Source organism: Chrysemys picta, chromosome 7 (genome assembly GCF_011386835.1).
Source record: "Chrysemys picta bellii isolate R12L10 chromosome 7, ASM1138683v2, whole genome shotgun sequence".
In the NCBI taxonomy this organism is placed as follows: Eukaryota; Metazoa; Chordata; order Testudines; family Emydidae; genus Chrysemys; species Chrysemys picta.
In genome coordinates, this window is record NC_088797.1 from 95,184,899 (window position 1) to 95,198,118 (window position 13,220).

At 38.4% G+C, this 13,220-nt stretch overlaps 1 protein-coding gene across 3 annotated transcripts in view; it reads left to right on the top strand.

Annotated features, from left to right (window-relative positions):
- Positions 1-13,220, top strand: part of KIF20B (kinesin family member 20B) — an 89,126-nt gene that overhangs the window by 52,547 nt on the left and 23,359 nt on the right. For all 3 annotated transcript variants that reach the window (XM_008170578.3, XM_065553519.1, XM_024107287.3), the window contains exons 20-26: positions 728-1,943; positions 5,380-5,518; positions 6,363-6,485; positions 7,024-7,084; positions 8,474-8,599; positions 8,893-9,029; positions 11,304-11,459. In XM_008170578.3, coding sequence (XP_008168800.2) covers positions 728-1,943; positions 5,380-5,518; positions 6,363-6,485; positions 7,024-7,084; positions 8,474-8,599; positions 8,893-9,029; positions 11,304-11,459 — 1,958 coding nt within the window. The remainder of the gene's footprint in view (positions 1-727; positions 1,944-5,379; positions 5,519-6,362; positions 6,486-7,023; positions 7,085-8,473; positions 8,600-8,892; positions 9,030-11,303; positions 11,460-13,220) is intronic.

Here is a 13,220-nt window from a genome sequence, read left to right on the forward strand (position 1 = left end):
TACGTGTGTGAGGAAGGCAGTGCAGAAATCTGTTTTACTATTTTGGCCTCCTTTCTCTACTTCCATCTGCACACAAATTTGAGTTTCTAAGATACCTTCTCTACTAACCCTTAAGCTGCCATTGTGTTAAATCAGAAGCAGATTTGGGAAAGCAAACCTTCAGCACATGGTGGAAAGGCATTAGATGCCATTTACTTAAAGATTCAGCAGACAGTTGTTGCTTGTGGCAGAGCTGTGGACAGTTTACACAATCCAGCAAACTCCTAGTTTCTCTCTGCATCTGGCAGATGGGTGTATCTATAGGATGTAAGATTGTTGGACCAGCTAAGGTAGAATGGGGGATGGTTGACTGGCAGGTAGGTTTTTTTGCGCAATAGACATCACAAAGTTTTACCATCACTGCAGCAGATTGGGAACCTGAACAGAGCACAAATCCGTGTCAAGCCATTCATATTCTGGCTTACTGAAAATCTAGATAACGCACACCCTGTCTGGAAGTCTAAGGCAGATACTATCTGTAGTACTGTTCAAACAAGTAGCTTCAAGGTTTTGGGATCACTTTTAAAGGCCAAACTTCAAAGTATTGCATAATGTGAGTATTTAAGGTTTACTAAACCAGCCAAAATCTCCCACAAAGTTTTGAAAATTACTTCTTGATATGTATAATTTATTAATATCATTTTTGCTTTCAAGAGCAATAAAGTGATACTTATTTTTCTTTTTATAGGGTCCATTAGAAGTGCATGTAAAGGTGATGCAATAGAGCAAAAGAAAATTGAAGAAATGCAACAAAACATTTTAGAAAAAGAGGCAGAAATACTAGCATTACAGGAAAGAAGTGAATACCTTGACTGTCAATTAGCTATACTTAAAGAAGAACTTACAAATGAAAAAAGGGAAAAAGAAGGGTTCAGTAGACAGATGGCAAACTTGTGCCTGGAGCTATCTTCTTCAAAAGAAAGGGCTGGTTTAAGTGAGGAACTCCAGCAGTGTCAGGCTAGTTATAGGAAAATAGCTTCTGAATTAGACACACGAAAAGCTATAAATAAAGAGCAAGAGGAGAAGATTAAACAACTGACTAAAGAGGTAGAAGCCTCTAGTCAAAATATCTTAGTCAAAGTGTCACAAATAAAAGCAATGCAGACAAAGATAGACGAGTTGCATAAACTTGATTTAGAATCTTGTACTGTAGATGTTGATCTGGTCAATCTAAAGGATTTTTTGGAAGATTCTCAAAAAGATAAACCAGGGAAAATTCAGATGCATTCCTTAAACACACAGTGCCAAACATCTAATATTGCAGATGTCAGGCGAGAGAGCTCTTTCCATTGCAGTATTGAAGGCATTTGGAAAGAGTGCAAGCAAATTATTAAGGCCTCTTCCCAAAAAAGTAATCAGATCCAAGAACTCCTTCAACAAGTTGAAAATTTACAAAAGAGCATCAGTGAGGCTGAGTGTGAGAACAAACAACTAAAAGTACAATTGGAAGACATTACAAATCAGAGTAATTTGTCCATAAAGGAAAAGGAGAACCTTGTTAATCAGTTACAAGAACAATTACAAGAAAAAAATTGTGAGTCTGAAAAACGTGGGGCTGAAGATAGAAGAGCAATTACCCAACTTGAGAAACAAAGTGCCAGTCACAAGGAGAAAATAAAAGAACTTGAATGCCTCTTGGAGTCTCATAGGGCTAAAGATGACAATGCAGCCAGGTTAGAACAAATACTTAAGGAAAAAGACTCTATCATTTTAAAGATGGAAAGCAATGTAAAAGACCTTGAAAAGAAATGTATGAATTCAGAAATAAAAATCCAAGATTTAAATGATCAAGAAACAGAACTGAAGGAGGAAGTCATACAATTGAAGAATAACTTGAAAACTATTGAACATTCACTTCAGGTAAAGGAGAGAGAAGAAGAAGAATCAAAAAAAGTTACAGAACAGTAAGTACAGCATTGAATAGACACTTGATATGAAACCTAGTTTGAATGTGCACCCACTCAGTTCCAAATAACACTCAGGTACTCATCCAGATTAAACTGCTAAGAAGTGGTTTAGATACTAAAATTTCTCTTTGAAAATCATTTGTACACATTACTGGCCATTTTTTCACTTGTTTAATTGTATGTCTTGATAGTGTATAAAACCCAGTAAGTAAATTCCTGCCTGAGGCACCAATACATGGAAGGAAACATGAGTACAAATGTAAACATTGCAATTAAACTTGTAATTAGCAGTAAAAGCAATCCATTTTACAAGGTAATACTCATACCAAGTGTACTAACTTGTTTTCAATAGGGAACTATTTCTAACTTCTCCACATTTTCTACAATGTTCCTACCTTGTGTAGTAAATTAGGTTTTTGGGGTTAGGGTTTTTATTGGGTTGCATTTTGGGTTGGTTCCCCTCTAAAAGTCACAGTAGAATATCTTGTCAGGTGGAGATTGTCTGATCAGGTTTTTTGCACATTATGATAACGCATCTTTTTGCCCTTATTATAACAATTATTTCTAACTATAAATTATATCTCCACTAGTGAAATGGACATAGCCTGAAAAATCATTAAGCATCTAAGTAAATATGGTACAATCATGAGTATTTATTCTATTCACTTTATCCACTGGATTCAAGTGTCTTCTAGAAAAGAGCTTGTGTTTAAGGCACTCTCAGAATGTGAATAAGGGGAGCCTGGTATGTTTAGGGTCTCCTGCATCAGTTTAATACCGTACAGTGGAGTATATCTAATTATTGTAGACTACGCTTGTGTGCAATCTTTCTGTAAACTAAAGTAGTTCCTGTATTAAAATGGTCTCTGCAGTTGGAGCTCTGTTAATATTCATCTACTTCTTGTATGGAAACCATAGGCAAGAAAAACTTTTATATAAGCCTACCTGTTAGAAATCCTGATACTAAATAAGCTTTTTGGAGTAGAAGGTGCAAATGTTGGAGCAGAAGCTTCATATAAGGCAATTTTTTTAAAGCCGGTAACTCTTGACCTAGGTCCAAAATATTAAAATGTAAATAATTGTTATATGATAACAGCAATTTTTGGTAAACACTTGGATAACTTGGTGATGGATATAGTATGAAAACTTAAACAGGAAATGAGTGTAGGAGAGTGGAACCAGCCTGAGGCATAATTGCACCCCCTTTACCTGACCCTGGAGGAGGAGAACGAAGGTAAAACAAGATTATGATGATCCTCAGATGGCTACGGCAGTGGTGCTATAAGGAAGGTTTCAGAATGTTTGACCACTGGGAGGCCTTCACGGATAAAGGACAGTTCTTTCCCACCTGAGTAGGGAGGGAAATAGACTTCAGGGATGGAGGTCAGCACAACTGATTAAAAGAGCTTTAAACTAGGAATCTGGGGGAAGTGGTTGGGAGATGCTCATGTAATCTCCACGCCTGATTCTAATATTGACCGGAAGGAAAATCAAGAAAGAGAATATAGCAATGGAGAAAAGAACAGCAGTGTGTAGGAGAAAGTTCCAATGAAGCTAACAGGTAGGCGATACTGGCAGTAGAATGACTACCTAATCGGATGAGGAATCTGGGTAAAGCCAAGCACACAAAACTAAGATGTTTGTACACCAATTCAAGGAGCCTGGGTAACAGAATGGAGGAACTAGAACTACTGGTGCAGAAAGTGAATCCAAATATTATAAAGATAATAGAAACATAGTGAAATAGTAGTCATGCCAGGAGTACAGGTATTGAAGGGTAGGTGCTATTCAGGAAAGAGAAATAATGTTAAAGATGGTGGAGTAGCATTGTATATTAATGATGAAGTACACTAAAAAAATCAGAAGTGATGGAATGCATAAAACAGTCTGTTTGGATCAAAATGACTTTGGGGAAGAAGGCTACCAGAGGCTCACCTGGGATAGTTTGTGGAGTATAGTACAGAAAACTGGAGTAATAGAAATGGAATTAAATTTAATAGTGAAAAAGGCTAATGCAATCCTAGGACACATCAGGTCAGGTATTTCCAATGGAGCCAGGGAAGTGTTAGTACCATTATACAAAGCGCTGATGAGACCTCATCTGGAATAGTGTGTGCAATTATCTCCCATGTTTAAGAAGGTTTAATTCAAATTGGAACAGGTGCAGAAAAGGGCTACTAGAATGACTCGAGGAATGGAAAACCTACCTTATGGGAGGAGATTCAAAGAGCTTGGCTTGTTTAGCCTCACCAAAAGGAGGCTGAAGTGAGATATGATTGCTCTCTATAAATACATCAGAGAGAGAAATACCAGGGAGGGAGAGATGTTATTTAAGTGAAGCACCAATGTGGACCCCAGAACAAATAGATATAAACTGTCCATCAACAAGTTTAGGCTTGAAATTAAATGAAAGTTTCTAACCATCAGATGAGTGAAGTTCTGGAACAGCCTTCCAAGGGGAGCAGTGGGGGCAAAAACCTAACTGGCTTCAAGACTTGAATTTGATAAATTTATGGAGGGAATGGAATGATGAGACTGCCTATAGTGGCATGTAGCTGATCTGTGACAGCTAATAGCAAATATCCCCAAAGGCTGGTGATGAGACAGTGGATGGGGAGGGCTCTGAGTTATTGCAGAGAATTCTTTCCCAGGTGTTTGGCCATTCGTTCTTGCTGAAATGCTCATGGTCCAACTGACTGCCATATTTGGGGTTGGGAAGGAATTTCCTTTTGGTCAGATTGGCAAAGACCCTGGGGATTTTTCGCCTTCCGCTGCACTTGGGGCACTGGTCACTTGCAGGTTTAAACTAGAGTAAATGGTGGATTCTCTGTAACTTGATGTCTTTAAATCGTGATTTGAGGACTTCAGTAACTCAGCCAGCAGTTAGGGGTCTATTAAAGGAGAGGGTGTGTGAGGTTCTGTGACCTGCAAGGTACTGAAAGTCAGACTATGTGATCATGATAGTCCTATCTGGCCTTCAAGTCTGAGTCTACTCATGTTGAGTAAGTAGCACCTTACTGATCAAGTAGTCCCATTTAAATCAAAGGGGCTTATGAAGTATAAAGTACTACTTAATGTAAGGATGACAGAATTGGGCCCTAAGTTTGTAAAATGCTGAAAGGCCTCTTCCCTAATTAAATCACAGGGTAGAAGTTCCATTTTATGTTTTTGTTTGCATTTATATTTATGGAACATTAAAGGAACTCTCTAAGATAGCTTTGTTCCAAAGTTCAGGGTTTTTTGAGTTTTAAAAAAAAAAGTGTAAAACCTAATAGAAATGTGTCCTTTAAAAAATAAACAAAAAACAAGACACACTGAAGATTTTCAATTAAACATTACTTTGCAGCTTAAAACTCCTTCCTCTATAATAGTTTCTTTTAACTTCCTTAATGATATTTAATCCTTCCTTCTCTTTCCCACCTTCCACCCCCAGGTTAAATAAAGAACTCTCTGAGAGTTCTGCCTTCATACAGCGTCTGGAAATGGATTGTCAGAGGAAAGATGAGGAGTATACAGATCTGAAAGAAAAGCTAGCTGATGCTAAGAAACAAATTGAGCAAGTACAGAAAGAGGTCTGTAATCATAAGAGGAAACCTGTTTCTTTTGCAGATTAAATGTAGGGCTCTGCTAATCAAATATTTGCTCTCAAATATCTTTGGTTATATGAATTGTTAAAGCATTTAATATTAAAATAATATTTTTAACGTCTTTAGATTTAGAATTCTGAACCTAGAGTAAAAGTGAACCTGAAAATGAAAAGGTAAAAATGAAGGTTACAAATTCCATTGATCTGTGAAAGGAAATGAAAGGGAATAACTTCTAGTTGTATTTGTGACTAATATGTAACTACCAAGCAGTAGCATAATTAAAATGGAATGCTTACTGCAAGCAAATAGCCATTTTGCATTTTAAATAGAGGCTAAAGTGTGGAGTCTTGCACTAGTGGTTAATTACATGTATTGCTGTCTGCCCAGGATAATAGCACTTCTTGTCCTTCATCTAACCAGCATCCTAAATATTTAATGCTGAACCACTTGTGAAGCGTCAGGAAAGGCCTGAGATCAAATGTCAACCAAAATTTCTTTTTTTAAAACTCTACCGTTTAAAATTAAAAGATTAGCTTCTTAGTTTTATACATATAGCTGAAATTTTTACTTGACAAAGCTACCTGCATTGATATCTGTTGAATACAGTAAATCTTCCCATGCAGTAATCAGACCTCTTTCTTAATTAAGATGAAAATGTAGTATATTGCACCTGCATTTTTCAGAATAATGGAGAATCGTCTAATTATTTGAAAGATTGTCATTAGTAAATACAATCCATTTATGCCATCTAAATCTAAAAACCAAACAAACATAGGACAATTAATTGTAGACTTTTGTTTATCCTTTTACGACATGGACTGCTTTGCAGGTGTGCACAATGCGTTCAGAGGAGAAATTACTGAGAAGCAAAGTTAATGAACATGAGAAAACTAAAAACCAGTTTGCTGAGGAACTAGATATGAAACAGCGGACAATCCAGCAACTTAAAAAGGTATTTTAAAAATGTCTTAAGTTTTATAAATGACTTGATATGCCCTCCACTTGTCATTTGCTAATTATCCGTTTCTAGTGATATAAGAAGGTTTCTAAGCAGTAAGGCAGTCACCAGAAATAGGGTAAAATAGAACTAACCATGCTAAAATTAACTTAATGGACAAGAACATTTTAAAAGACCTTCTCATAATAGTGCCTCATCAAATTACCTTTTATAGAACTAAGTGTCCAGTTTATATATAGATGAATGGGCAAGGACCTGATCTGCAAATGTTTTTATTCTGACTTGAAGCATCTGGATAAATAGTTGAAGTGCCTCAGTTTACACCTTCTCTTTTTCACCAGTAGACTGGCTGTGAGAATGCCCCTCTTTGGTAGATCGAAAAGCTACATATTCCAGATTTCTTCACTCTTAAGTATCAGCTCATTACTTTAATAAAGCTCTGAGTGAGACTTTCCAGACTCTTACCAAATGCCAATGTGCATCTTTGTTTTCAAATGTTTTAGTACTAATTTCCTTTTGATGTACTATTTAGGAACTGTTGGGTAATGAGCAGATAGAAGAAATCTCAAAACAATACCAGAATGTATGTAAAGGTAAGCAATAGCCACTTTTGTTCATATCCTGTCATGAAATGGCAGCATAATGGGTTCTTGTTGTGTAAATAATTTGCTTAAAGGGTTTTAATATATTCACATTTTAAAAATATTGTTTGGATTGAACAAATTCCAAATCTAGTATTTAAAACATTCAAGTAATGAGCTGCAGTTTTGTTTAGCCCATGTCAGTTGGTCTATTAGAAAGCAAGAAGATGATGCAAAGGATATAAATCCCAAACTCCTTTCTCATTTTATTTTTGGAGACAGATTGTGGGTTTGCTATAGTCACACTTATAATATTTTAAAAGTCTGAGAAGGTATGACAGCTGCCATTTTAATAAAATCTCAAAGATTAAAATGCTGACTGGTTAATGATCGTTAAGGCTGCGATTTAGTCACGGAGGTCATGACAGTCACAGAATCCGTGTCTTCCAAAGACCTCAGTGACTTCATCCAGTGCCGTCTGGTAGCTGCAGGGTCCCCTGCTGCCTGCGGAGGCAGGGAGCTGTGGGGTATCCCTGCAGCTCCAGGCCACTGTGGGTGGCAGGGTGGAGCCCCTTAGCTCCCCCGCCGCTCCTGGCCACCACGGGGAGCGGGAGGACCTGCGCCGCTCCCCACCGCCACAGGCAGCATGGGGGACCCCGTAGCAGGGGGACTCTCCGCAGCTCCCATGCACCGTGGGTAGTAGGGGGGATCCACAGAGCTCCCAGCCGCCACAGGTGGCAAGAGGGCCCCACCATTCCCAGCCACCGCCAGCTGCAGGGGGGATCCCCGCCACCATGGGAGGCAAGAGGGACCCCCGAAGCTCCCAGTTGCTGTGGGTGGTAGGAGGACCCTGGCAGCTCCCAGCCGCAGCGGGAGACCCTGGAGCTCCTAGTCTCCCTACCCCCCAGCTGCCCAGCCTACCCATTTTGTCTTGGTTTTTTTTAGTAAAAGTCACGGACAGGTCATGGCTTTTGTGAATTTTTCATTATTGCCCGTGACCTGTCCCTGACTTTTACTAAAAATATCCGTGACAAAAACTTAGCCTTAATGATAGTTACGTGTTGCGGCCTTGATGAATGTACCTCAGTTGAACAGTGGTTCCCCTCTCATGTTGTATTGGAAAAAGACACTCACAAGGAAACTTTCAAATGACTAAATGCTTTTCCTCCAAATCTCCTTTTGGGATAAGCCCTTTGCTGCTGGTGGATTGGATTTTAGTTTTTGTTACTCTTGTGGGTGGGGATACCCAAGTTTGAGAATGCTGGCCAGCAGAGTGTAAATGTGTTCTTGAACTTTGTAACAGAGCTTTAGATCCAGTACTTTTAATGGGCCCCCTAAATTGGGGGAGAATGGCGGGGAGAAAAAGGAGCCTCCTTTTTAAATCTATTTTTAAATCTTCAGATCTGCGTGCAAAAGAGAAAATAATTGAAGACATGCGACTGACATTAGAGGAACAGGAACAGACTCAGCTGGAACAAGATCAAGTGCTAGAGGCCAAATTAGAAGAGACTGAGAGATTACTTTCTGGTAAACTACCTATCTAGAAGAGGAGCAAAAACATACTTTTTAGATGCTTAGGAACAATTCTCCATTTTTATCATTGAGTTTGTAACTATTATATTGGACCAAATCCATAACATCATGGGAGTTTTGTTTAAAGACTGCAGGATTTGGCCTAGTGATGGCATTTCTGCCATATCTTTGCTTCGGCAGTAGTTGTGTCTGATAAACGTGAGAGCTGTACTACAAGAAGGGTGTGAATGTGGTAAGAAGTTTGAAATTAATGCAAACCATGTTATTTCTTCTTGTATTCTGACTAGAATTGGAAGAATGGAAGCAGAAATATAAAGAGCTGGAGAAGAGTAATAGAGAGTGGCAACAAAAAATAAACAAACATGAGGACAAAAACATAGATGCAGTTAGTGGAGAACTAATCAGTCTGCAAGAAAGACTTAAGGTAAAATTTGGTGACTTAACTTGAAACACAGAGCATTCAGTTTAAAGCAGGCAAGTAGCTATATCACCTTTTTCTTGTTACACCAAAGAAGTAGGGCATGTTATAAAAGCGTGTGAGCGAACTGAGTTACAGTAGTAAAGGAACTTCCTTCTGAAAGATGAAGTTCCATTCCATAACTGCTAAGTACTGTGCAGCATATATGACATGTCTAACCAGTCCTTATCCTTTCTCCACAAAAAAGTCAGTTTCTCTTTGGGCTCTGGTCAAACCACTAAATCATTTGAACACTTTCTTTACCTTTCTGCCTGCCATTTTCTTCCATCAGTTTGCCCACATCCTATTCATAATGTTTCTAATAACCACAACTATTTAGAAAATACAAAATCTAGCCTCTTAATAGATGGTAACATTTAACACTTCATATGTGAAACGTTCACAATGTGCAATTCTAACAGGGATGCAAGTGTAAAAAAGGCTTAAGGCCATGGAAGGTGTCTATGCCAAACCTGCAGTTAGAACCTCTGCTCTGTCCCATGCTTAGTCCATCAGATAATGAACTTTGCCTTCTGACCCTTAACTCCACCCCCTTATGGTGGTGACCTATGTTTGACTCCTTGGGCAAAGGAGCTGGTTCTGCACCAGGCAGCTCTCTGTGAAGGGAGTTTGAGGAAGATCAGGCAGCATGACCTCCCACAGCTGTAAATTGGTCTGGGCATGTCTGCAAAAATGGGAGTTCCCATTTCAGAGGTTCTTTAAGGCCAGACCATGGGACCACAAATCTGTGACATAAGAAAAAATCAGTAATGGACTTCCAGCCCATGTGTTACATCTTCAGTGCTGTCTTCACAAGGAGCCAGGAGTGGAAACTTCTTTTAAAAAATAATTTACAGCAGAGAGGAATGGATTGCCAAAACCAGGTGGGTGATGAGGAAAGAGCCAGGGCCTTGGGCTTCCCATGCCTCAAAGGCTAGCTGTGCTGTGACAGCCAGGTAACCATATTGCATACTTGAGAAATGCAACCAGTTGCCTTGCTCTAGGATTCAGCTTGTACCCTGGCTTCTACAGATACCTTAGTTCTGAGGAAAATTATATCTGGCAGGGAAGATAGAAATAGCATTATGTGACTTTCTGAGAAATTAGTGGACCTGGGTTTCTGTAGTTACCTGGGTTGCTGGTTCAGTCCTGTCAGAAGCTGAAGTTATATGGGAGAATGTCCTGCAAAGAGGTTTGTGGACAGTCATTTTGGTTCTTAGGGTAAAGGAGGCAAAGTTTGTTGGCTGAAGTGATATTCTTCAAGAGAAACATGTTCATCACTTTCCCTCAATGCCTCTGCCTTTGTAGTCATATGGGGTAGTGTTCTTTGCCCTTCTGCCCTGGGGAAGCAGTAGTATGCATCCGCAGTTCACTCTGTGGCAGAGCAGGGAATTCAAGGGGTAGGGACAGGAGAGGACAGGAACAAGGGTTCTTGCTGGCAAAATTTTTAGCACAAATTGATTGGTATCTGGGATTAAATTAAACCATTTTCCTCAGTCTCTCCTCATAAACTGAGGGAATGGGCTTATTTAGTCTGCAGAAGAGAAGAATGGGGGGGGATTTGATAGCAGCCTTCCCCTACCTGAAGGGGGGTTCCAAAGAGGATGGAGCTAGGCTGTTCTCAGTGGTGGCAGATGGCAGAACAAAGAGCAATGGTCTCAAGTTGCAATGGGGGAAGTCTAGGTTGGATATTAGGAAAAACTATTTCACTAGGAGGATAGTGAAACACTGGAAGGGCTACTTAGGGAGGTGATGGAATCTCCATCCTTAAGAGGTTTTTAAGGTCCAGCTTGACAAAGCCCTGGCTGGGATGATATAGTTGGGGTTGGTCCTGCTTTGAGCAGGGGGTTGGACTAGATGACCTCCTGAGGTCACTTCCAATCCTAGTCTTTTATGATTCTATGATTAGCCAAAGTTATGTGCACTGCTGTAGATCAAAACACAAATGTTTATCCCATAATTCCATTCCAAAAGTCTTTTTTTAGAAACTTTGTGCTATTTTTATAAATAAAAGAAAAAGTTTATTTCAGGAATATGCTGGTATCCTGTTGGTTGGTTGGTATTTTTTTGTTTTACTGTTACTTTTTTTTTTTTTGGAGAAGACAGACAAACCTAACTGGGTGTCTTCCCTACAATACGCAAAGATTGTCAATTTAACATCAGCCTAACCTTGGAGAGCCTTCTCCCTGGCTAAGAAAAGATTTATACCTGACTCTCTAAATTTTTGATTACTTAACACAGGAAATTGAAGAAAAGTGTAGAACTGATAGAAAAAAATGGGTGGAAGAAAAAATGGGGCTTATAACTCAAGTAAAAGAAGCTGAGAATCACCGAAACAGAGAGATGAGAAAATTTGCTGAAGATAGAGAACGTCACGTAAAGCAACAAACAGAAGTGGTGAGTAATAGACCATCCATTCTAATTTTCATGATGTTTTAAACAGGTTTCAAAGAAAATTTAAAGGACTTGATCCTTCAGCGTGCTTCCTGTGCGGTATCCTAACTCCTCTTGGAAGTTGAGGGTATTTGGAACTTCAGAGGACTGAGTTCTCCTTTCTTAATTTGTCATTTTACAGGAAAGTCATGATGGGAGGTACTCAGTTTGCAGTGTTCTTTATCATACATAGGGTGGATTTGATTTAAATCATTAGTCAGAAAGACTCGATTTAATCATGGTTTTCTACAGAAAAGTGCATTCTTGTTGGTTTTTATAACCTTAATATTTATTCTTCACAACTCAGAGATAGATGTAGGTTTCATTTTTAGAAGGTACACACTATACATTTTTAAACAATGATTTATTTTGAAAACTTTTCAGATTAGTTTTATAGCTATATCAGAAAATGAATGATTGTTTGTTTGGTTATTTCATTTACCAAAGGTAATTGAAGCAGATATTTATTAAGTCATTGGGAGGTGAACTATCTCCAATTCAACAGGTTAATCATTAATATTTGGAGGATTTTCTTGCCATGCTGTATTAGGAGGAGAACATCACCAGACAGACATTTAAATTGTTTTATTTAACTAAAACAACAACGTTAAGTAGTCTGGATTTTTTTCTTCAACCACAAACATATAATATTTTAACAAAACAAGCATATGTCCCTCGCTTCTAAGATTTATCTCCAGACTTCTTCTCCTTGTCCAGATCTATTCCGCCCCCAACAATCTTCTATTCATTGAACTTTTTGAAACTTTGCACTTTTAGAGAGAAGTAAGGGGTTGACCATGTGTATACAAATTTGCAGAGGGACAATAGAGGTGAGGTCTGTTATTTCTCACCTCTATATATTATTTATTTATTTAAAACATTTGTGCTGTTAACAAATATGTTACATCTGGAGAGACAAATCCACAATTTGAGAACTGCAAAACTAAGCATCTCTGATGGTATCTTCTAGACTGAACACTGAGTCTGATGGGTAGATAGGAAGATTAACCTATATAATCTATACAGAAGTCTGTGGAACCCCATAAGATTGGGTCCCTAATCCATGAACTATTGGAACTCATTTACAAAACTTTTCTTAAACATTACATGAATATATTGTCTCATACTATAGAATTAGAATTTATAATCTCTATTCCATGATGAGATATCTTTGAGCTATAATGTATCTTTAGATAGGTGTTTTCTTCAAAAAGCATTTTATCAAAAAAATCCAATTTAAATAAAAAAAAAATCAGATTTTTATTTATTTTAAATCATTGATTTTTATCCACCCTGATCACACACTTACCATAACTATTAAGAAACATTTTAGGCATAACAGGAAATGAATCTATGTTGGTTCCCCCTATATTATTACCTCCCCAGTTACATATCTGAGAACAAGGAACACAAAGACTCAGAGCCACACCTCTTGAGTTAAGTCCTAAAAGGAGTCCTTACTAAGAAAATGTACTGATTCCTCAACAGGGCTGAGGAGAACTCCCATTTAGGAAACAACTTTTCTAAAAGAAAATCAGTTATAAAGGGCATGGTGGGAGAGAGACACTGGAAGGTTGAAGATAAGCTAATTTTTCAGCCTAGATTTGTAGCAAAATCTATATTATTTGGTTTAAAATGCAGTTTGTGATAGTGAGGGGGGAAAATCACGGTTTTCTCCATCCATACCACTTTCACAGCAGGGCTGTGGTACCCATTGTATAAATA